Raw genomic sequence first — 22,443 nt, 5'->3', positions numbered from 1 at the left:
CGCCACTCCACAGTGTGCCTTTATTAGAAAATCATGGTTTCTCTATAGGAAAATGCATTCATAATTGATTGCATACAGATGGTGCATGGGACTCAATATATAAGAGGTGTGTGTATACTATGAGTGTGTGAGTGTGTGAATTGCAAAACACCTGAATCTGCATGTGTTCATGTTCCAGCCACATCAACCAGAAGACCCAGTTTGAGAACCCAGTCCTGGAGGCAAAGAAGAAGCTGAGCCAGGAGACGGCTGCTATCCAACAAGCCGCCGCACCTTCTCAAGGTAACAGCACTGATTGCCCTCTCCAACTGACTCTCTATTAAAAAAACATGAAAAAGAACTGTAATAATCATGGGAAAGGAGTAGGGATGGGAAGATACACTTATATTACAATACGCGATATGGGGTTCGCGATTCGATACGACCACGATAGGATGTAATAAATAAAAGTTCAGTGACAACAAAGTATGACTGTGCAGAATTATGTTTATTCTGAGCCACAAATCTGGCTTGCTAGAACGTAATCAACAATTTTAAACTGTTATTACAAAGTGCAAATGATTATAATTTGGATTTGAGAAGTTGTGAAATTGTGATGGACAAGCCGTCTCATTTGTGATTACTGCAGCAGAATAAAATGTAGCTAATATCACGATTTTTTTTTTCTGTCCCACGATACCGATTTTTGTATTGTGATATATTGAATTCCGATATATCGTCTCGTCCCTAGAAAGGAGTCATACAAAGACCACACTGAAATACATTTCTACACATAGAAACCTATGATTGCTGCAATATCTTCCAACACAAGGGACAGTGACCTTTACAAACATCACCATGAGATATTGTGTGCACAAATCACCCCTTGGCTCATGGGCTGTGATGTCTCCCGCAGGTCTCTACACTGTCTGCTGTGTGTGGGTAAAAAGAAACAGCACAAAAGATTCCAGTGAAATTAAAGTTACCTAAAATAGATGAAACTCATTACTTAAAGAAAGACTTCACGTTCCGCTCTACCTTGCCTTCCTCTGACACTCTTTCGGTGCTTTTTTCTTTTCTTATTCTACTCTTATTTATTAAATAATTACTTCACTATTATGCGTAACCATTCAAGAGACACAGGTGTAGCTTTAGCATTGACCCTTGCACTCTTTGTTGGAGGCTTGTAATGTTTCCAGACTAAGAATTTAAGCTTGCTCTATTTTTGTACTCACTGTAAATCACTCTGGACATGAGCATGATCTAAATGTCTGAAATGTAATTGTAGTTTAATTACTTTGGCCTGTGCCCTTTATACATGCTGACCCTTTCACCTCAGTCGGGGCAGTGTGATGAATATGTTTCTTTAGAACAGAAAGCAGTGCGTGAGTTATTTTCACTTCAAGTGTCCTCAAACATCGCTAGCTTTTAAAAATCAGCCTAATTTTATTTTTCAGTTCATCTGTATGGTGCAAGTCAGTGCTCCTATAATGCTCTGTTCTTTGGGTTGACAAGCCATTTTTCTCCCATAATAAACATTATGAATTAAGTATGCTTTCATTACAATGGATGTATAATAGATTACAGTGCCGCAGCAGTGCAGATAGACAGCCCCGTACCGCTGGCAAGGCTCAGGCAAATGGTTTGAGCGAGAGAGGGGATGCATAGGAGGAGGGCGGCTTTTAGCGGAGTGTGTGGCAACAGCTGGTGGAACAGCACATCAGAGAGGCCAAGCATAATAAGACATCTCTCCATTCAGGTGTGTGGGGACTGAGGAAACCGCCATCTCTCCGCTGATTACACAACCTAGTGAGCTGTCAGGTGGTTGCTATGATGAAACCAAAACATCATCAGTCGGCGGTTACACCTCGGGCTAGGTTTCAGATTTTTACAGTTTTCCAAGGTAGGAGATTCCCAGGGAGTTTCATATGAGGCGTTCACAGCACCTCAAGCTTCAGAGGAGACTCATCTGTGGTGTTTGTCAGTCAGCCAACATGCTAGGCTTTGTGCCTGCATGCGCTCCATGGTTGCTTTGCTCTGATTGGCTGTCTACATCGTATACTTGCTGTATTAGTTGTCTTTTGGCCTCCCAACGAGAGTCATTTTAAATTCTGCTATTCAAGCTACAGTCTTGACAACAGCAGCTGCTGTTGCTCCCTTGATAGAGTAACAAAGATGTCTAGTCAATTATGCTGAATAATGTCACTGGAGATTTACAACGCAATTGAGTCACACATGAGAAATCAAAAATCGTGGCGGTTTGATGCCGTGGATCTGATGGTTTCCTCTGCCGCTGGCTTTCAAAGTCTGCCCACAAACATTGGCACAGAGACCTTCCTCAGGCTCTCCCACACAAGTACAGGCTCGCACACGCCGTTCGCACTTCCTCTCTGTCTCTCTCTCTCTCTCTCTGTCTTTCTCTCTCCCCTTCTCCCTCCACTCTGTCTGTCTCTCCACGCACAACATGCAGCCTGAGTAGTATTTCGGCTGTCACGGGGGGGGGAGGAAAAACGCATTCCATGTTGAGTTTATCAAGCAATTTGAATGTGATTATGTAAATGAGCTTTGCTTGATCCATGCAACAGGACATCTGGAGTCCACACTGACTGTGATAACTTCCACTCACTCGCAGCCCTTCATATCTGTGGTGGCTGTTTATAACTGCTGAATCACATGACATGAGAGTGCCTTCATTTAAATTCCTTAGAAGCCCCCAGACAGTTTCAACAAGAATGTCAACAAAAATAGAGGAAATAAACGGGTAAATTTGCCATTGTTACTTTCTAGCCAAGCTGCAAAGCTCACCAAAATATTTTCACCTTGGGGGGAAACCAGGCAAAGCTATGATAACACTTGTCGTTTCAATGCAATGTTTATCATCTGATCATCCTGGAATGTACAAGTGATAGGTCTGGACAGATTTTGCTAACATTGTTATCAGATCTTGAATCCATTGTTACCTAGATATGGAAATGGTCAGCCTCACTTTGCAAATTCTATTTAATCTGGACACAATCCAGCCACAGTGCGCATACAAGCAGTATAAAGAGATGGAGAGGTAGAGCAGTGCAAACACAGGTTTAAATACGACAGCTATTTTCATGCCAGGTGTGGACACACACGATGTGATCTTGTAAAAGCCGCTCTTTAGAAGCAGATATAAAAATTTTAATTGAAATGGCCAGTGTGTGTAAATGTAACTATCTTGTATTCAAGTCTGGCTCATAACCATTGCCACATGTCATACACAAACATTTTGAAATGTATAAAGATTCTTGACTTGGTGTCATTCCCAGAAAGTGAGAGCCATGTCACATTCTCCCAATATATACAATCGCTGGAATCTGCACCATTTGTCACCAACTGGCTACAGTTTTATACTTTTTGAGTTGAAGCTATAACCCAGTCCAGGCCAGAGACAGCAGGCAGCGAGGAAAAAATGTTGTGTCCGTGATCTAAAGTGCTGATAGCACAGTAATGCCAGATAGTGGAGCTGCCCAATTTAATGCAGTGTGACCCTGACAGTTTGTTATCTACTGTATTACATATGCCACAGCCAAGCTGCTGGTTCATATTGATGTTGCCACTGACCTTAAGTTGTTCCTTATTCAAGTTATAAAAAGGCTCCACTGACAAACCTCTTTTTTCTGACTCACTGGCTGCAGTGGAAAGAGCATGAGGAGAACCTCATGGTAAATTGGACAATTTCAGAGGTGTTACATCACTGCTCTGGTCTGTAGGATTGTAATGAGAGTCATGCAGCACATCAAACAAGTAAATTAGCAACCAAAGCTAATATTTTATATCATTTTATCTCTCACATCTGTCTATCGTGGGCTCCTTTCACAGCAGGGATGCACACAAAGGTTTCTATTGATGGGTTTATCTAGTTCAAGCATGTATAACATGCCTGTTAATTAGAAATGGATGATTACTGTGTTGATCCTTAGCACATTATGCGTATAATTGAGGTTCAATGCAGACATCGAAGGATTTTGCTGTCTTTCATGAAGAGTATGCATTCATTAATCAGTGTTGCCGCTTTTGATGCTGAGCACTGTTTTGAGATTACATTTGTATTTGATATAGCCTGTCATTAATTCAGCCCCCCCCCCCCCCCCCCACACACACACACACACACACCCCCACATACACACATACGCTCACACATGCACAAACATACACATTGTGCGCAGGTAAGGGAGGTGCTTCCGGCTTCACTGCAGACCCCAGCCAGCTGAAGGGCGAGCTGTACCACACCGCCTTGAGGAAGAGCTCCCAGGGATTCGGCTTCACCATCATCGGGGGCGACCGCACGGATGAATTCCTGCAGGTGAAGAACGTCCTCAGCGACGGCCCTGCTGCCCACGACAACAAGATGGCCTCCGGTGAGCAAAACCTCTGTAGACAGACTTGCACTGCTTCAAGAGTCACCACAGACCTGGAGTAGATACAAAGGGCATTCCTGTTCAAATGAATCTCCATGAATGGTTGTTTGATTGGTAGATCTAAGATGCTTACCAGAGAATGTGAAAAATATTATCAGGGAGGGGAAGATTGTTATGTGAGACTCATTACTTTGCACGGCAAAGGTATAATTTATCAGAACATTTCCCTTGCAGTTGTGTTATATATTGCAATTTCTCACTTTGGCAATATTATAAAACAATCTTTGGCAGCCAACTTAGCAGTACCAACAGATATTACTATGATGCACCTAGAGGTACCCATTCCACCTCTGTGGTGTTCACTTACCCTAACACTCTCCCATGAGTAGCAACAAGGCAGTAACAACAACTTTAGCTGTGTCAAGGGCATGGTTTTGTGGCAGACAGTCAGATTATGGTGGGTGTGAAGCCATCTAACATCTTTGTTGTTTAGTTTCTGATCTTGCTATTGCCTTGCGGCTGTCTACACATCCTCAGCAGCTGTGAGCTCTGTGTGTGTGCGTGTGTGTGTGTGTGTGTGTGTGCGTGTGCATGCGCGTTTATTGTGTATGTGTGATGGGCACAATGGTGAGATGTGACAGAAAACTACACCCCTCTCTCCTCCGTGCAGTAATGATGTGGCTGAGAGCGCTGTTCAGGTCTGTTCAACAATGGAGTGAGTGAAGGAGGGACAGGAAGACGCTAGGAACGAATGGCAGACTAAAGATAAAGGGAAAGGGAATAGGTAGAAGGAGCTGCCAAAATGAAAATATGAGAGCAGTGAAGAGGACAGGGACATTTTAGAAGATAGATCAAACTGACAATGCCAGGAATGCTTTCCAAAGCAATGTAGGAAATCTGATGACTAGATTAAACATTGGAAGAGAAACTCGCCTCTTCTCTCTCTTTCTCACTCTCTCTCCCTCTCTCTCTCTCTCTCTCTCTCTCTCTCTCTCATGTATATATGGATATACTGTATGTATCACTCTCTCTCTCTCTCTCTCCTCCCAGGCGATGTGATAGTGGAGATCAACGGGACGTGTGTGCTGGGGAAGACCCACCCAGAGGTGGTGCAGATGTTCCAGTCCATCCCCATCAACCAGTATGTGGACATGGTTCTCTGCCGCGGCTACCAGCTTCCCCCGGACGTCGACCTAGACAGCGACGACCCGCCTCCCCCTCCTCCTCCCCCGCCGGCCACCCAGACCCAGCAGGCCCTCCAGGGGGGCGAGGTGGTGACAGCTGTGCCCCTCATCAACGGGCAGCCGCTGCTGGTGAAAGGCGACGTCCTCCACGGCTCCTCCCAGGAGCTCCACTACGTCACCACGGACGCCAGCGGCCGGCCCGTGGTGGCGGCGCTGCCCAACGGGAGGCAGGGGGAGCGGGGCGAGGTGACCACGGCCATGCTGCAGCCCGAGCTGGTGAGCGTGCCGCTGGTCAAGGGGCCCGGAGGATTCGGGTTCGCCATCGCTGACTGCCCGCTGGGCCAGAAGGTGAAGATGATCCTGGACGCCCAGTGGTGCCGCGGCCTGCTGAAAGGAGACGTTATCAAGGAGATCAACAGGCAGAACGTCCAGACGCTGAGCCACGCCCAGGTGGTGGACATCCTCAAAGACCTGCCGGTGGGCAGCGAGGTCAACGTGCTGGTGCTGCGAGGAGGTGAGAGACCAAGCACTGCATCTGTGTATTTGTCTTTGTATCTGTCTGTCTGTCTGTCTGTCCATCTATCTTCCTATCTGTCTATCAGAGGTGGGGTTTTGAGTCACATAACTTGAGTCACAGGACTCGAGTCACAGTTTTAATTGCTTGAGATTTGACGCATGAAGAGAACACTTGAGACTTGACTTTCTGGTTCTGGTGACTTGGGACTTGACTTGTGCTTTGATGACTTGAAAAGGTTTCTAAAGTCTTGACAAAAGATCTTGTGTTTGTGTAAATGACGTAGATTTAAAGTTATGAGATTAGTTCCACCAGACGACTCAATTTAAATTTCTGAATTTGTATGGAATGATTGAATTCTATCTCCTCCTCCTATCCGTTCTGTCCATCCATTATTCTCATGCCTATATGCCTTTAGTGAGTGACATAGTATGTTATTGCTGTCAATACAACTTCCAACAGTGCCCATGGGAGGTGGGGTCAACGTGCTGATACTGACAGCAGGTGAGGTGGGGGGGGTGACCGACCTCACACTGTTTGTACTGTAGAAGCCTTGGTGATGTCACTGTGTCTGCAGTCTGTAAGGTCACCACATTAGGGACTGCTGCCTCCTTAGCGAAATAGATCCACCTGCACCCCCTCAGCTGTGGCATATGGTGATTAGACTCAAACCAATACAGCCCCATTTTTTTTTTTTTGCCATCACATGCAGTATGCTTCTTTACACACGCACACGCAAACTGTAGATCTCGAGCATCTGTCCCCCTGTGTGCCTCCACTCAGCCTGCCTCTGTTTCCATCGACTCTCACTGAGGCATACTGCAGTCTGTTGCAAGTCTGAGAGGGGGAATTACATAAGCGTGGGGATGTGCCTGAGTCCAAGGGAGAAGGGGAGGGAGGGAGGGGGGAAGGGGGGGGGGGGCAGGCACCCTTCAAATGTCTCCTACATCCATCTCCAGCTGCCCGGGGGAATCGCTGCGCAAGTCGATGAACCCCGGATTGGCTTTGATCATCAACAGAGCGCAAGGGATTTCTGCATGCCTCTATATCCATGGCCCCTTAAAGAGCCATGGCTAAATGGCTATAGCGTGGAAAGCCCCAGGGGCCCTCCTCCTTGCAGCCGCACCCCAACCCTCCTCTTTCCTCTCTCCCAAACACCCACACTTCTCACCCTTACTACTGTACCACCGTCACCATGTCCTACTCCACTGACACACTGCATGACCCCACAGCAGCTAGAGCAGGGCTCAGCCTCACTCAGCCTGCCCAATTGAGGAGCTAATGCCAGATTTAACCCTCATTAGAGAATGGCCCTTGGCTTGGACGTGGAGGCCTGTGTGTGTGTGTGTGTGTGTGTGTGTGGAGGGGGTGAGTGGTGGGCGGCACTATATGCACGAGCGCAGCAAGGGAGGGGCTGGAAGGAAACGAGTCATGTGGGTGGGTGTGTTTCAGGTGTGTGTGCATACTACGTTTGTCGTATTTCGTGCTGTTGATGGCAGTCCTTGGGTTGGGTCTTTCGCAATGGAGCGGAAAAATGCAGCTGCATCGCCGTTTTACATCAGGCTCCATTAACCCCCTCACGCTCATCAGGCCGAGTGTCGGTCCCAGCGCTGTGGGGAGTGTTTGTGAATCCGGTTAATGCGGGGAGGAGGGGAGGGGGGGGTTATCTCTTCTCTAGGAGATGAACTGTAGGGAACAATCTGAGCGCGAGAGATAGAACGTGTGGGTGTACTGTACAGCAAACAGAGAGATGGGAAAAGAAATTATTGGTCATTGAATTATATGCATGAATCTCTCTCTCTCTCATGCTCTCACTCGCTCCCTCGCTTTGCAGTGGGTTTCTCCCATGTATTCCGCACCCCTCTGCACATGTACATACATTTCCTATTTATCACACACGGACTGTATGTTCCCTAATGGAGCGGTCTTTAGTGAGTAGACGCTCCTGAGTTTAGAGCGTACCACAGGTTTATTTTTAAGTTCACTGCTCCTGTCTCTCTGTCAGAGATGCAGTGCCATCTGGTGGATGGTGGTTCAGTGACGGCTGCTGGTCTAAATCTTATCCGTGTTTCTTACCATATCCTGTTATATGTCTCTCCATAGGTCAAACGTCCCCTGTGAAGAGTCTAAAGCCTGTGAGTAAAAGCGGATATCTTTTCCTATTTCTCCACTATTGTTTCCCCATGGGCACTTATCCCTCAATTTAATTTCAAAGCCTTTTGTCCTTCAGCTTAACCAGTAAAGCCTCTGTTGCATCGAATTAAATGATAGCAATAAATTTGAATATTGATTATGTTTCTGGGCGCCTCCTTTTGTTTGCTCTGAAAAACGGTCTTAATTACTTCCTTTCAGTATTCGTATTCTTAGGGCATTGTCAGGGGATTGCAATGGTAATGAAGCATAGAGGAGCCTCTTTAGATATGGTGGTATTATTAATACAACAGTTTTAGATAAAGAAGTTGCCCTTTCTCCCTGAATAGGCCTGTCACGGCCATAGGGAAATCTCTCATTTTTCCTGTGGATTTTAAATTACATTCAAATCCCTTTGCTTAGCCATCAAAACAATGGGAGGGATGTAAAGTGAAAACAGTCTATGTAAAAGAGAGCCGGTGAAATGACCTTTATTGCCTTTGGTATTCTATCACCATTAGATCCTCAGCCACTTGCCTGGGATAATGAGGTGTAGAGAATATCAATAAAGTGTGCAATGCCCTTCATAGGTGAATACCAAAGGATATGTGATCTAATGAAAAAACTAAAATAGTAAATTTGATTTTGTCTTCATCTAAAATCATATTGATGATATTATTATATTAGATATTTCAGAGAAAAAAAAATGGATGACGACTATACTATGTGTATCTGTGTATTTGCATATCCATCAGAGACAGGAAATGACGGCCAGCACAGAGACTTTAGACTGTATGACAGACTCGGCTCCCCAGGCCCTGCCTTACCACTCCAACACTAGCACCCTGCGCTCTGCAGACTCCCCCAAACGAGACGCCACAGAGATGTACCTCAAGTCCAAGGCCCTGTTGGAGAGCAAACGTGAGTGTAGACCAACACTGGTTGTCCTCAAAAGTCAGTTTAACTCAACACCTTGCTCTGATGAATAGTAATTGAGTGTTACTCATCTACAGAGCCTCACACCAAAGACATAGATGTTTTTCTAAAGAGAGATATCGAGACGGGCTTCGGTTTTCGTGTTCTGGGAGGAGAAGGTCCAGAGCAGCCAGTAAGTGTATGCAACTTGTCCTGATAGCCCCCTGAAATGCATCCAACTCTTCTGTTAGAAATTGCATATTTTTTACCATAATATAATTTGAAACTTTCATCATAAGAATTATAAAAGTGTTATTTAACTTCATTATATAAGGATTGTACAGTAACTTGGAATGTTTGCACTGTAAATTCATAGACAACAATGTTGGTGTATTTTCATGTGATGTAGAACATAACTCCAAAATGATATGAATGGATTATACAAAGTTTGTGGGTTGCTCAAACGGCTTTATATGCCATCGTATAACAAGTTTCATATTTCTTCCCTGTATCAGAATGTGTTTCCCCAGGTGTACATCGGGGCCATCGTGCCCAACGGCGCAGCAGAGAAGGATGGTCGTCTGAGGGCGGGAGACGAGCTCATCGGCATCGACGGCGTGATGGTCAAAGGTCGTTCCCACAAGCAGGTGCTGGATCTGATGACCAACGCCGCCCGTAACGGTCAAGTTATGTTGACCGTGCGCAGGAAGGTCATCTACAGAGGTGGGTGATGAGCAGATAACATAAACGTCAGCTTTGTCACTCGCTGTCAACGATTGATGTAACACAATAGTGATTCAACCCAGTTCAAGAAAGCTTTTACATTTGCAGTCCTAAACACCCGGTGTCAAGTAGGTCTGCACACAGGAGGTGATGTGTTTTGAAAAGCAGCAAGAAGAAGAGCTCAGTACTTAGCATGAGCAGCGATAGCCACCATGACTGAATAGACAAAGAAACCTACAGAAACTCAACCTTCATCAACAGAAAAAACCTAAGGAAAAAGACGTCACACAAACCCAGTTGGGAGAAAAGCAAACACATCCTCTCTCCCTAGAAAAGCCTTTGCTGCTATAGCTGCTTCCAAACACTCTGGTGCACTGCCAGTAGCCGCCATTTTCTCTGCTTTTCATAGCCATAAATTGAGAGGTTTTATGAAGTGAGTTGTGGGTGTGACAAATACTCATAAGGGTTTGTGTGGCAGCCACCACCGTTACTCGAGGTGTTTTGGCTCGAATATTGTATTGTAAGTACAGCTGGCTAATCAGAGTAGTCAGCAAAGGGGCGGGGCCTTTGGTGCTGTCACATTCATATAAGACAGGGTAATTACTGCAGAGACTGAACACAATGTTGCTTGTTGTTTCAGCCTTTTTTTCGATAGGCCTGCAACATGTAAACACTCAACAACATTGTGAACACACACTCTCACACACACACACAGATATACATCAACAAACAGAGACGCAAATACATTAGCAAACTTAATTAAGCCTCATCTGTTTCTGTTCTATTTCTCATCTGTATTCCTCCACACCAGATGCGACGGAGGAAGAGGCCCAGAGCATGGCTCCGGTGCTGGTGAACGGTTCTCCCAGGCTGCCCCGCATCCCGATGCCCAGCGCTCTGGACCATGAGTCTTTTGACATCACACTCCACCGCAAGGACACCGAGGGCTTCGGCTTCGTCATCCTCACCTCCAAGAGCAAACCCCCGCTGGGAGGTGGGAGTCGATTCTCTCAAGCCCCACATCAATTTTTAAAAGATTTCTTTCTAAACTCATTTATATTTACTTAGCCAAATACATTTTTGATTTATAGATGGAAAATAATTTTTGGTCTATGTTAATCCAAAATACAGATTAAATGACTCTGATTTTCTGGTATCATGCCAATCAGGTGGGGGCATAAACCAGACAACCAGTCATGTATTGGCTTCAAACACTCTAGTATGCATCATAAAAGAAAGAGAAACAGCATGATTGTTTACTGAGGGGCATATGAGGCAGAGAAAATAGTCAATTATATGGAAGGAGTCAAACAATCCAGTTACATCAAAGTGGGAGACAAGTACAACAATTACTAGGCTGGACAGTCAGGCAATCATATAGCAGTAGTCATAGAAACAAACAATCAAGCAGTAGGGAAAAGCCAAAAGGGCAAGGGGAACACAATTTTCATCAAGCAAGGAGACTGGACAAGAAAGATTATTTCAAAACTAAAGGCTTTTTAAGAGCCTGATGTTTTTCCTGTGTAGTCAGTCCTTACATCAAAGCCTGAAATGTCATTCAATCATTAGTGGGTTCAGTCGTAGTGCCATACTGCAACTATGGGTGAGGCCTTCATGTTGTATTTCTAGTACTATTAAAGTCCTTGCATGATTAAGCCATGCCATGCCAAGTCTTTTTGTAAGCCAGATAAAGTCTACGTTTTTTGTAATGGTCGGTACAACTGGTGTCTAAATGTCTCTTTTCTCCTCCTCTGCCTTTTCAGTTATCCCACATAAGATTGGCCGTATCATCGAAGGTAGCCCCACTGACCGCTGCGGTCTGCTGAACGTTGGAGATCGTATCTCAGCGGTCAATGGGCGCTCCATCATCGAGCTTTCTCACAACGACATTGTTCAGCTTATCAAGGATGCTGGCAATGTTGTCACCCTCACCGTGGTTCCTGAGGATGGTGAGTATCTTACATTTATTATAGTGTGTGGGTCTTATGATATGACAAATTGAATTCCAAATTGAGATACTTCAAATTTTAAAAAAAGAGACACATATTCCTCTAAAAGGATTGATGGCATAAAATAACTAAACAAACTATGTTATTATTTAAAGGATAGTAGGTAATCTAAGTCCTTGTTGACAAAATTATAATAATTTTACAGACTGGATCCTCTAGCTATTCAAAAGATACTGAGTGAAGAACATTTTGTCATTTTTTTACGCTGACATGCTGAAATCTCACTATTGATTTCAGAATACAAAGGCCCTCCATCTGGAGCCAGTTCAGCCAAACAGAGTCCAGCCCTTCAGCACAGAGCCATGGGTCAAAGGTCAGCTCTACAGGATGAACGGTAAGGATCAGCTCTCACCAAACCAAGACTTGAGTAAGGTTAAGATTAAGTTTAGTCCACTTTGTTTATCAAGGAAGACATTTGTCTGTGACTCAGGCTACTGAATAGTCAAAATAAGACGCCGGTGTTCAAAAAACATAAAGTGTATAAGATAAGAAATGTACAGTATAGACAATATACAGTAAAATACAGTATACACAATATGAAGACAAAGGAAAATACCCTCATACAAACCACCACTCTCCTTTTTAACATCCAGCATTAAATTAAGTGTTATGTTCTGTATAATGACTTGCGATTACCCTCTTCAGTTTGTGGCCTGCGGCATGCTGTACACAACATGCATTATTGAAGAAATACATAGACTTAACCGAATACCATTGTCTGTTTTAGTTATAACCTAGACTTGGAGGAGAAAAGGGAGGCAGTCACCTGGTCTGACTACAAAACCCTGCCCCTTAGTGAGCAGGGAACACTGTGTGTGACAGGACCCAACCAGGTGAGGATCATACTCTTATTTATTCCAATATATATTGTCTATATATTAACAACTCTTTGGGGTCAAAGCTGCACTAGGCAAAATTTTTTGAATAACAAGCACGTAATTCATGATAAGCTGTGATCTATTTGGCTCTATGAAACCAAATAAAAAAGCCTAATACAGCTTATTGGTTTTAAACAATGCATCCTGCTCCCATCACATAATTAGCAGCTCTTAGATTTCTTCATACAGTCCTCCATACTGGGTTCATCATAGTTATCATTAATGCAGCTTCGTGATTAATAGATTTTGACAATGGAAAACAGCCAATCACGAAAGAGAGAGGGTCTTCAGTGAGTTCAGTGAGCCGTTACACATCTCAATGCCAATTGGGTTGAATAAAAACAAAAATCGGAAAATCAGGAAAGGGGGAGGGGCTTAAATGGTATCACCAATCAAAAGGAAACTCTGTCCCAAGTTCAAAAAGCCATCATTCATGTCAATGCAACTTTGGGATCAATAGAAATAGAAAATAAAAAAACGGCCAATTAGGAAAGGGGTTTAAATTACATCATCAATCAATAGGATACATATTTATGAGTCCGAGCAATCGCTCATTTCAGTGTCACTTTGGGATCAATAGAAATAGAAAATCAATGGGGAACTCTGTCCTCAGTTTAACAAGTCGTCCCTCAGTGCCAGTGCAACTTGGGGATCAACAGATAGATAATCAAAATAAAGCCAGTCTGGAAAGGGGGGACAGGCTTAAGTGACATCACCGATTGATAAGAAACTCTCTCTCTCGAGTCTCACGAACCATCACTCATGTCAATCTGACTTCAGGATCAATAAACATAGATGATGAAAACCAGCACCAATTGTTTTGAATTTTTTGGGACGGACCGACAGACCAACGGACTGACAGACCAAACTATAGTTGCTGTTGGTCGCGGCTAATTAGCTTTGATGATGGAGTGAAGCTGCAACAGAGGGGAGCATCCCATCCCTCCTAATGGTATATTTGCCATATTTGCCCAAATTAAATTCTGGTGACTGGTACGGTCACTGGTGGGAAGTCATGTCTGTGCACAGGAAGTGACAAACTGAAACTTCAGAGTGAAATACAAACTGTCTCCTAAACAGCAGTGATCGAGCGCTCTGTTCAGAGAAAGCTGGACTCACCATTTGATCTTTTTGCTTTTTCGTCCCTTTGGTTTCCTTTGGTATAAAGCATCACAGACCGGCAGTGTTGGTAAACGTGTGCTGTGTGCAGTTGAGTGAAAAACTGTTACATGATTTGTGGGTATTGATTCAAACAGTTTGCAAGCCATTTAGGGCTCTCAGCGTGCGAAGTTGCCTGGTGCAGCTTTAACAAAAATGTTTTATCACATAAATTCTGCATTAAGCGCTGCTCACATTTATACCTGTTCCACACAGGGTTGTCTGACAGTGGAGTTAGAACGGGGTCCCAGGGGCTTTGGCTTTAGTCTGCGAGGGGGCACAGAGTACAACATGGGCCTGTACATCCTGAGGCTGGCTGAGGATGGACCTGCTCTGCTGGATGGCAGGATCCATGTGAGTGGTCCTTTTGTTAGGGAGACCTTTCAGATTGTGTGAGTTTTAAATCAAACAGTAGACACCTGGTACATTTTAGCTGTGGCTAGAAAGTTTGAGCTGCCACTGTGGCCAAATGATAACAAAGAAGTTATTTTCATGCCTTGATTAACACAGTATATGCAAAAGTCATTACATTCTCTGTGTATGCGTCTAAGCTCATTTGGAAACCCTCAGCATTGCTGGATACAGTTTGGCATGCTATTATGCAAACCATTAAATTGTTGAAATCTAATTTCCTTGTTTATTAAAGAGAGGTAAATTAGAGACAATATAATTTCTGTGGCTGTAAATCCATTGGAGATCACACTAATAAATTATGTTTTAGCAGCTGCCAGTTACAATGTTGTTCATAGAACGTTAAAAATGCCTCCAGCTGTGATGAGAATCTGCAAGTGTTGTTTACATTTTGCAAAAGCAATGCAAGCTCTCTGCACAGCATATAGGAAATATAGGGCAGTAAGGTGGACCCAGGTTTAAGCCCCTGAGTCGGAAAGCATCCGCCCTAATGAAGCGTCCTTGGGTAAGACGCTGAATCCCTAGCAGCTCCGGGGGCGTTGCACTGCAGCTGACCCTGCTCTCTGACCTCCCTGTGGAGGAGGACTAAGCAAAATGAGAATTTCCCGACGGGGGTCAAATTACCGCATTATTATTAGGATGAGAGGGAGATGGTGTCGGGGAGAAACAGGGTAGAAGGTCCTAGTGGGAATCAATCTTAGGCCTGCCAGAATGTGATCTCTGGGCATGACTCTGCCTATCCAAGGGTGCAGGGGAATGTCACCACAGATTAGAGCTTAACAGACTGACATGTTTACACTCTTTATCCTAAGTTATTTTGTCATCTCCAATAATAGAGGGTACCTCTAGGGTATTTCATGACTGTGTGGCATGAAATTTAGACTGCTTGATTATGTGTGACTGTGTGCATGAGTTTGCGTGTGTGTGTGTACACGTTTGTGTGTGAGTGCAAGTGTATATGCTGCTATATTTTGCTGTGTGTCATTACCTCCCTGTGAGTGTTTCTGTGCGTTTAATAATTGCATTTCCTGTATTGCTGACAGGTTGGAGATGAGATAGTGGAGATCAATGGGGAGCCAGCTCGTGGCATCTCCCATACAAGGGCCATTGAACTGATCCAGGCTGGGGGAAACAAAGTGGTGCTACTGCTGAGACCCGGGGCGGGCCTGGCTCAAGACAGCAGTAAGTGCTGTACACACAAACACTTTATTCACTGCTAGTCTCAAAAAACAGATCAATTCAAGTTTCCTTCCAAAATGCAATATTTACCATTTGAAAAAAGTCACACTTGCTCTTACAAAGTAGAGCTCAATTCAAACCAATTTTGGTGCTTTTTAAAGGATAGTAGGTAACTTTAGTCCTGGGTTGACAAAATGACAACATTTTCAGACGGCATCCTCTATATTGAATGATGAATTTCAGGTAATGATTGTTTTTTTCCTAAAATGGATATATATATATATATAGTGTTTTGGAAATTAACCCTTGAATTGTTGTCTATATCATTCATAATGATGTCTATTATCTATGTATATTTAGTTTAGCAATGTGAGTTTCCTAAATATGGTGTAATGGTTTGCAAAGAGGGGACATTGACAATAGTTAAGTACACTGAATCCATTGATCCACCTAATGATTAGCAAATGATAATGACTCTATCAATTTATGTTATTTGATGGAGCCTATTGATAAAGGGCAATATAAATAAACCAAATTGAGTTGAATGTGTTTTTTCTGGAGTTTTTTGTTGGCTCTAACCGTCTGCTTCCTTTTGGCTCTTCTTCTCTTGCCCCTGATGCAGGTAGTACAGCTTCCTCTACTGTGTGCTACTACACTAACGAGCACCAACACTAACAGCTTCACTGCTTTTACTGGCCTCTCCTCTTTTACCTTGGTAACTCTCTCATGTCTTCCCTCTCTCTAAATTTCTAAATCTATTTCTAAATTCTTTCTTCTTTATTCTGAATGTCAGTCTTTCAAATGAAGCTTTTGTGTGGTACATCTGACATTCTCGTTAGCATCAATAAGTGTCTCCATGTAAAATGTGTGCTTCTCTTATAGGTCAACATGATCAAAAAATCATTTCACCCACGGGCTTTTCCAGAGAGGTATTTGTCTCTGACACATCACCCCTCTCCTCTCCATTTCCCACCGGGGCGTCCATCTTTGTTTCCTCTCCCTTCTCCAGCGAGCTGAAGGAGTCCCCCAGCTGGAGCGCTCTGTCCCCTCAAGGCCTCAGGCCCCGCAGCAACAGGGGTTTCGGCTCAATGGAGGGGAGTGGGGAGTGGGCGGACAAGCAGGTAGAAAGGCTCTCTCCCACCACCCCTGAGCATATCACCTTCTACAAGAGGACCAGGCCCGCAAAAGACTACAAAGAGCTGAGCAGCCCAAAGAAAACAGGGGAGACATTTTCTAAAGCCAAAGAGCACTCCCACAGTCCCAAAAAGACAGAGAGCAAGGCACAGGAAGCAGAACAATGCAAGAGCAGGAAGTCTCAGACGCAGACAAAAACATGGTCCACAAACCCCGGCAAGTCTTCTCAAGCTGGATCGGCATCGACCCTGCAGCGCGCAGAGCATCAACAAGTCCCTCAGAGGAGATTAAAGGACTTTCCCAGCAGAGAGAGCCTGGATCATGAAAAGAAAAACGGCAAAAGGGGGGATTCTGAGATCAGAAAAAGCACACAAGGGATGGATGGGAGAGGGGAAAGGACCAGGCCTGCCCGTGAGCAAGATAATGTTAACAAGAGGGCAGCGGTAGAGCCTCAACACCACAGGCCCACTCCTCGCACAGTCAAAGAGAGCGAGCAAAGAGCAGGTAGAGACTCGGGGCAGAGGGATACCACCGGGAAGAGCAAACCGAGAGAAGACGGTTATATAAGCAAAGAGACTATCAACAAAAGAGAAACAAGGTCCTCTGTTAAGGATATGCGGAGTAGAAAAGAGTCTGTTGTTTCTCCGAGAGAGGTGAAAGGAAGGGAAGAGGTATTTTCCTACTCCAAAGAGGACAGAAGTAAGGAAGGCTTTGTGGCCTTCATAAACAGTATTCCAGGGACCCCGCAGAGCCCAAAGGGACCTATTAGCCCCGGTCCTTGGAAAGTGCCCAGCTCGGCCAAAATCCTCTCCGAGGCGGAGGTCCTGCGTGACCCTTTCTGATAGAATATAGAATCACACAGGCTTGAGCTGTGCCAGGGAATAATGAACAATACCTTCAGTGTTGTTATCGTCATTCTGAGATCTTCCACTATAAAAACAGACAGAACTTTTCACTTTTATCAGCTGCGGACAAACATCTAGATTTCTCTTTTGTCGAGGTCTTTTTTTGGAAAGTTCTGTTTCACGTGATGTACGGCATGTAGCAGCAGCAGTGCTCCCAGCTCCCCCTCTGCCTTGTCTGCGGCTTCAGCAACGTTGGGACTTATGCATGTGTGGCATGCTCGGGGCCTTGCCAGACAGACATTACGAAATGTGAATATGTGCCAATTCTGGGAACCTCCTGTGGAATGACTACTACTAACCACGCTTCACCCATTACAATGCAATTATCCCATATGCAAGAGAGGAGAAAGGCCCTTGCCTCTCACCTGTGGTATACACAAACTGTGGCTGTCATCCAGGGTTTTATTTTGCTCTTGGTTATCTCTGGTCTCATTGTGGGATATTTCGACATTGTCTTTTTCTTAAAGGTTTGCTCAACTGCATGCAGTCGGTCCTTATGTTTGTTTTACTGCACGCGTTCTGCACATCACTGAGGATGATCCTTCTTTCCTTGTTTATAATTGTCATTCTGAACACCATGCAGATTTCAAATACTATCCAGCAAGCACTGACTTTACTGGGGACTCTAGACTGTTCTATGGTTATAGACATTGATTCTCCTCCATATAAAGAACATTATTACAAAAGACCAGAAACTTGTGGTTTGAGATCTTGTTTACCATGTGTATGATAACCAACCAGTGTGTAATTTATTGAGATAATAGATGAATATATGTATATGTAGCCGTACCAAGCCATTCCACATTTTGATATAGACTTCAAAGATTTGTCCCATCTTATCTGAGCTTTCACCATCCTTCCAATGTATTTCAGTGGTAGGAATTACCATGGGTCTTTGTAGTTCATGAAATGTATAGGTAATGTGCAAACTGCTATATTTACCAAATGTTTGATCGCTCAAAATGTGTCTCATTGTGGAATATAATATATATATATATTTGAAATTTGTCATGTTTTGCAGATTCTAACTTTAAAATATCTATTGAATTCCATTGCACTGCATTTGCCCTTGTAGCATTACAGAATGACCATGAGTTGTATTTCATTGGTGATATTGACCTTGCTACCAATATGTTGCCATGTTATTAAAGGCGTTTTCTTTTTATATAGCTACTTTTTTTTTTTTTTTTTTTCTAAAAACTTCAATGTTCAAGGCCAAAATGGCTATTGAAGAATATTGTGCAAGGCCTGAATCATGTCCCTGGTGATGTTTTACCTTTGCCTGTTGAGAAAAGAATAGTGAGAATTTTTAAATCTATCTGTCAGTCTCTATGTGTGATTATGTATCATGGTAGCTTGAAGGCTAATAGAGTGTAGAGTGGTGTGTTGGTTGGTTTGCCGGGGTATTGAGCATGCTGCTAATGGGAGGCAGGTATACAGATATCCCATCTTGTTATGTATTTCAACGGTTATTGAGCTGGTGGATCGACTCCAAACTAATGGTTCCCAAAGTGGGGTCTGGGGACCTTGAGGAGTCCCTGGGGGATTCCAGGTTGTGCCCTGAAGAATAATTTAATTTTACTTTTATTTCACTCCCTTGGAGTTAGGACAATGAGAGAAGGAAAAACCAAATCACTATTCTGATTAGAGGTTACACTCTCCACCTAAAGTATAGACAGTGGGAATGGGACGATATATAAAAATTCAATATATCGCAATACAAAACTGTGACAATACGTATTGTGGGGCAGAAAAATGAATCGTGATATTAGCTACCATTTATTCTGCTGTAGTAATCACAAATGAGACGGCTTGACCATCACAATTTCACAAACTCTCCATCCAAATTATATTATTTGCACTTTGTAATGACGTTTTGTTGTTTACATTCTAGCGAGTCAGTGCCACTGCTAGAAAGATTTGTGGCTCAGAAATAAACATAAATTCTGCACAGTCACATTTTGTTGCAATTGAGCTTTTATTTATTGCATCGTATCATGGTTGTATCGAATCGTATTGTGAGATTAGCATATCGCCCCATTCCTAATAGACAGTTATGCATTTCTATACTAAATCATAACTAACTACAAAAATCAAATGGGGTTATGGGCAAAATCTTATCAAATTGGGTTCTGTTGTCTAACACGGATATTTGGGAATTCAAAAAAGTTTGGTAGCCCCTGCTCTGAAAAAAAAAAAAAAAATAGACAAAAGAGGTGGGTATACTCTGCATACCTGCTCATACAACTGACTACACTGCAGGATTATGACATGTTCATATGAGCTCAGGGAATGCAATATAGTAGCAAACGATAACGTGTGATAAAGTCAATATCAAAGACAGTCAACTGGTGGTTAAGGCATCAATCTCAAATAGTGCTCTGAATAACACTAGTCTGTGATTGTATAATGGAGTTTTCAGGCTACAAATCACTTGAGGATGCACTGAGCCAGTCAGCGGTAGGTTTTGTGCAATAGTTTGGTTGGTTGAACGAGTATTACCAACCAGGAGCGTCAGGTACAGGCAGTACACTCTGGTCCAGAATCAGACAATGCCCTTCTTATTGTATGTCCCTTGCATTGTTGTACTCCTTTACACTTTTGTTTTGACCATACTGTGTCTCATCTCTGTATCATACTGTGGCCTTGCATCGCTTCATTAGAATAAAAATCCTTGTGGTATCTTCTACATTATGTGGGAACAGTAGATGTAAATGTTTGTATATTGTACAGCACCTTTATAAATACTTGCTGAGTGCTCTTTCGGGGAAAAGAATAGAGATATAACAAATTGCTCCATTATTTTTTTATGTAAAAAGAAAAGAGAAAGAAAATATTTAAAAGGGATTGAAAATGATAGGCGATGACCTTGACATGGTGTTCTGTTCATGCACTGAAAAATAAAGTTTTACTGAAAAAAAAACTTTTGGATGTCTTTTACTGAAATTGAGGTACAGGTAAAATACAGGGGAAAACCATATTATTGTAGTTTTGAATCATATATTATCATAATCCCAACATCCTGAAATTGTTGATAAAACTAGCATTTAGGTTTCATATAGATGAACTCTAAACCATTGCACACTACAATCTAACAGTCCTATCCTGTCATTACAAAGCTGCATAAGCCACTGTTACTATGGCAGATTTCCAGTTGTGATGGCAGCCAGCGGCTTTGACTATAGAACTGGGAGAGAGCTCGGCTGCTCAAAGTAGATACCTATTCGGTTACTAGAGAAAGCTCAGAGGCAATCTTATGCCACATATGTGTTTTGTCCATTACATTACATGTCCATATTTCAAATGAGATCTGTGCAGAGCCCCAGAAAATATCTGACTGGTTTCAAATTCTCTGTGAAACACCAGTGCCCTGAGAGGTATGAATTATAAAATAAGTCTTATATAATCTATAAATCTGGGTAGGTACCCCATATTTCACTGAAAGATATGCTCATGAATTTCACATACTGTATTGAAACCAATGGAACGAGATATGACTGTAAAACAATCAAAAGCTGTTTGACAAGGTTTTTAATATTTGCCGTTGGGAGTTGCCAATGCACACTTTTTTTTAAGCATTTGCAAATCAAAATTGGACAAACCTTGAAATAATATAACAGTGTTGGATGCCTCCACAAAGAGCAGAGGACTTGGTGATCATTCGCAGGTCTGCTGCCAGAAAGTACTAAGTAGACTTTTTTTTTTAACTTGTTTTAACCTTTATCCAAGGAAGTGCATGTGTGCTCTTCCTCAGAAATGCCCTGCGTCATTTCTCTGTATATGTAAACAAAACAATATCATCAACCACAAAGACGATTGTGCTTCCATTCCTGCATGTCAATAGTTTTAGCCTGGTTTGGGCGAGACCTGTCCATCCACCTCCACCCAAACAGGATGGGGTTCCAGGTGCTGTCTGAAAACATGGACTCCTGTCTCATGGACTGACAGTAGGAATTGCAAGTATTAACCTACTGTTCCCTACTCATCATTCACAAGGAATTGTAGTGTTTTTCAGATTGATTCTCACACTGTAAAACTGTAAAGGCCACAATTCTGTCTAGACCACCTACTGTCACTGGAAATAATCTTGTTCCTATTCCTTTGTTTACCAGTGTGTCAAACTGCTACCCCTAATAGTCCTGTCACCTTTGGGATATTGAACACAGGGTCTCTGTCAAATACTGTATGTCCTTCATCTGCCATGACTTCACCTCCAATTCAATAGACTTGATTACTGAAACCTGGCTGAGTGAGGAAGACTCTGCCTCATTGATTGAAGCCAATCCCCAAAATTATTATTATACTCTCACCAACCCTGGCCCGGGTGGAGTAACAGTTATCCACAGAGATGATTTTAAACATTCACCTATTTCCTTTGATTTCCTCTTTGGAGCTTCCTAATTAATGGTAAGACCTCGCTGCTGTGTGTCCTGACCTCCAAAGCCAAACAGTGGATTTATTCATGATTTCTCAGAATCACTGGCCTTGATTATACCAAAATATGATGAAATTGTAATTGCGATTTTAATATTTATGTGTGTTGCCTGTCCAGTTATCTTTTATCTGGTTTTATGAATCTTATTGAGTCTTTTAACTTAGTTAACTTAGTTAATTTAGTGATGGAGAACTTATGGGAAATATCCTTGACTTAGTACTCTCTTTTGGATTTACAGTACACCAACTAATGTCGGACTCATAAATATTATGTATTTGACCACAAGGTCATTGTTTTCAATGTCCTGTTGCCTCCAACACAATTCCAATGCCTTTATTCAACACTGAAAATCTTGTTGATCATATATTCATGAAGCTGCTCATGGATTCCTGATGCTGTTGCTCCCTTGAAGAATGGAAAAAAAAATAAAGAAAAATACTCCTGCCATGGCTAAATGTTAACACTTATGCAGTGAAGACAGAATGAGGAAAGGCCTGAATG

At 43.0% G+C, this 22,443-nt stretch overlaps 1 protein-coding gene across 1 annotated transcript in view; it reads left to right on the top strand.

Annotated features, from left to right (window-relative positions):
• Window positions 1–20,393, top strand: part of magi3b (membrane associated guanylate kinase, WW and PDZ domain containing 3b) — a 121,670-nt gene extending 101,277 nt beyond the window's left edge. Inside the window, exons 8-21 of the mRNA XM_071519109.1 lie at window positions 179–282; window positions 4,176–4,367; window positions 5,418–6,065; window positions 8,169–8,200; window positions 8,951–9,116; window positions 9,209–9,303; window positions 9,626–9,833; window positions 10,645–10,827; window positions 11,597–11,782; window positions 12,080–12,176; window positions 12,570–12,675; window positions 14,095–14,232; window positions 15,333–15,471; window positions 16,351–20,393. Of these exons, the coding sequence (XP_071375210.1) occupies window positions 179–282; window positions 4,176–4,367; window positions 5,418–6,065; window positions 8,169–8,200; window positions 8,951–9,116; window positions 9,209–9,303; window positions 9,626–9,833; window positions 10,645–10,827; window positions 11,597–11,782; window positions 12,080–12,176; window positions 12,570–12,675; window positions 14,095–14,232; window positions 15,333–15,471; window positions 16,351–17,444 (3,388 nt within the window). The 3' untranslated portion in view covers window positions 17,445–20,393. The remainder of the gene's footprint in view (window positions 1–178; window positions 283–4,175; window positions 4,368–5,417; window positions 6,066–8,168; window positions 8,201–8,950; window positions 9,117–9,208; window positions 9,304–9,625; window positions 9,834–10,644; window positions 10,828–11,596; window positions 11,783–12,079; window positions 12,177–12,569; window positions 12,676–14,094; window positions 14,233–15,332; window positions 15,472–16,350) is intronic.
• Window positions 20,394–22,443: the final 2,050 nt, after the last annotated feature.

The sequence above is a fragment of the Centroberyx affinis genome, unplaced genomic scaffold (assembly GCF_046629955.1).
Source record: "Centroberyx affinis isolate AG114_WGS23_722 - 3 ecotype Tasmania unplaced genomic scaffold, CSIRO-AGI_Caff_v1 ptg000659l_1, whole genome shotgun sequence".
Lineage (NCBI taxonomy): Eukaryota > Metazoa > Chordata > Actinopteri > Beryciformes > Berycidae > Centroberyx > Centroberyx affinis.
Note: the sequence above shows the minus strand (reverse complement) of the source record. Positions and strands in the feature narration are given on the sequence as shown.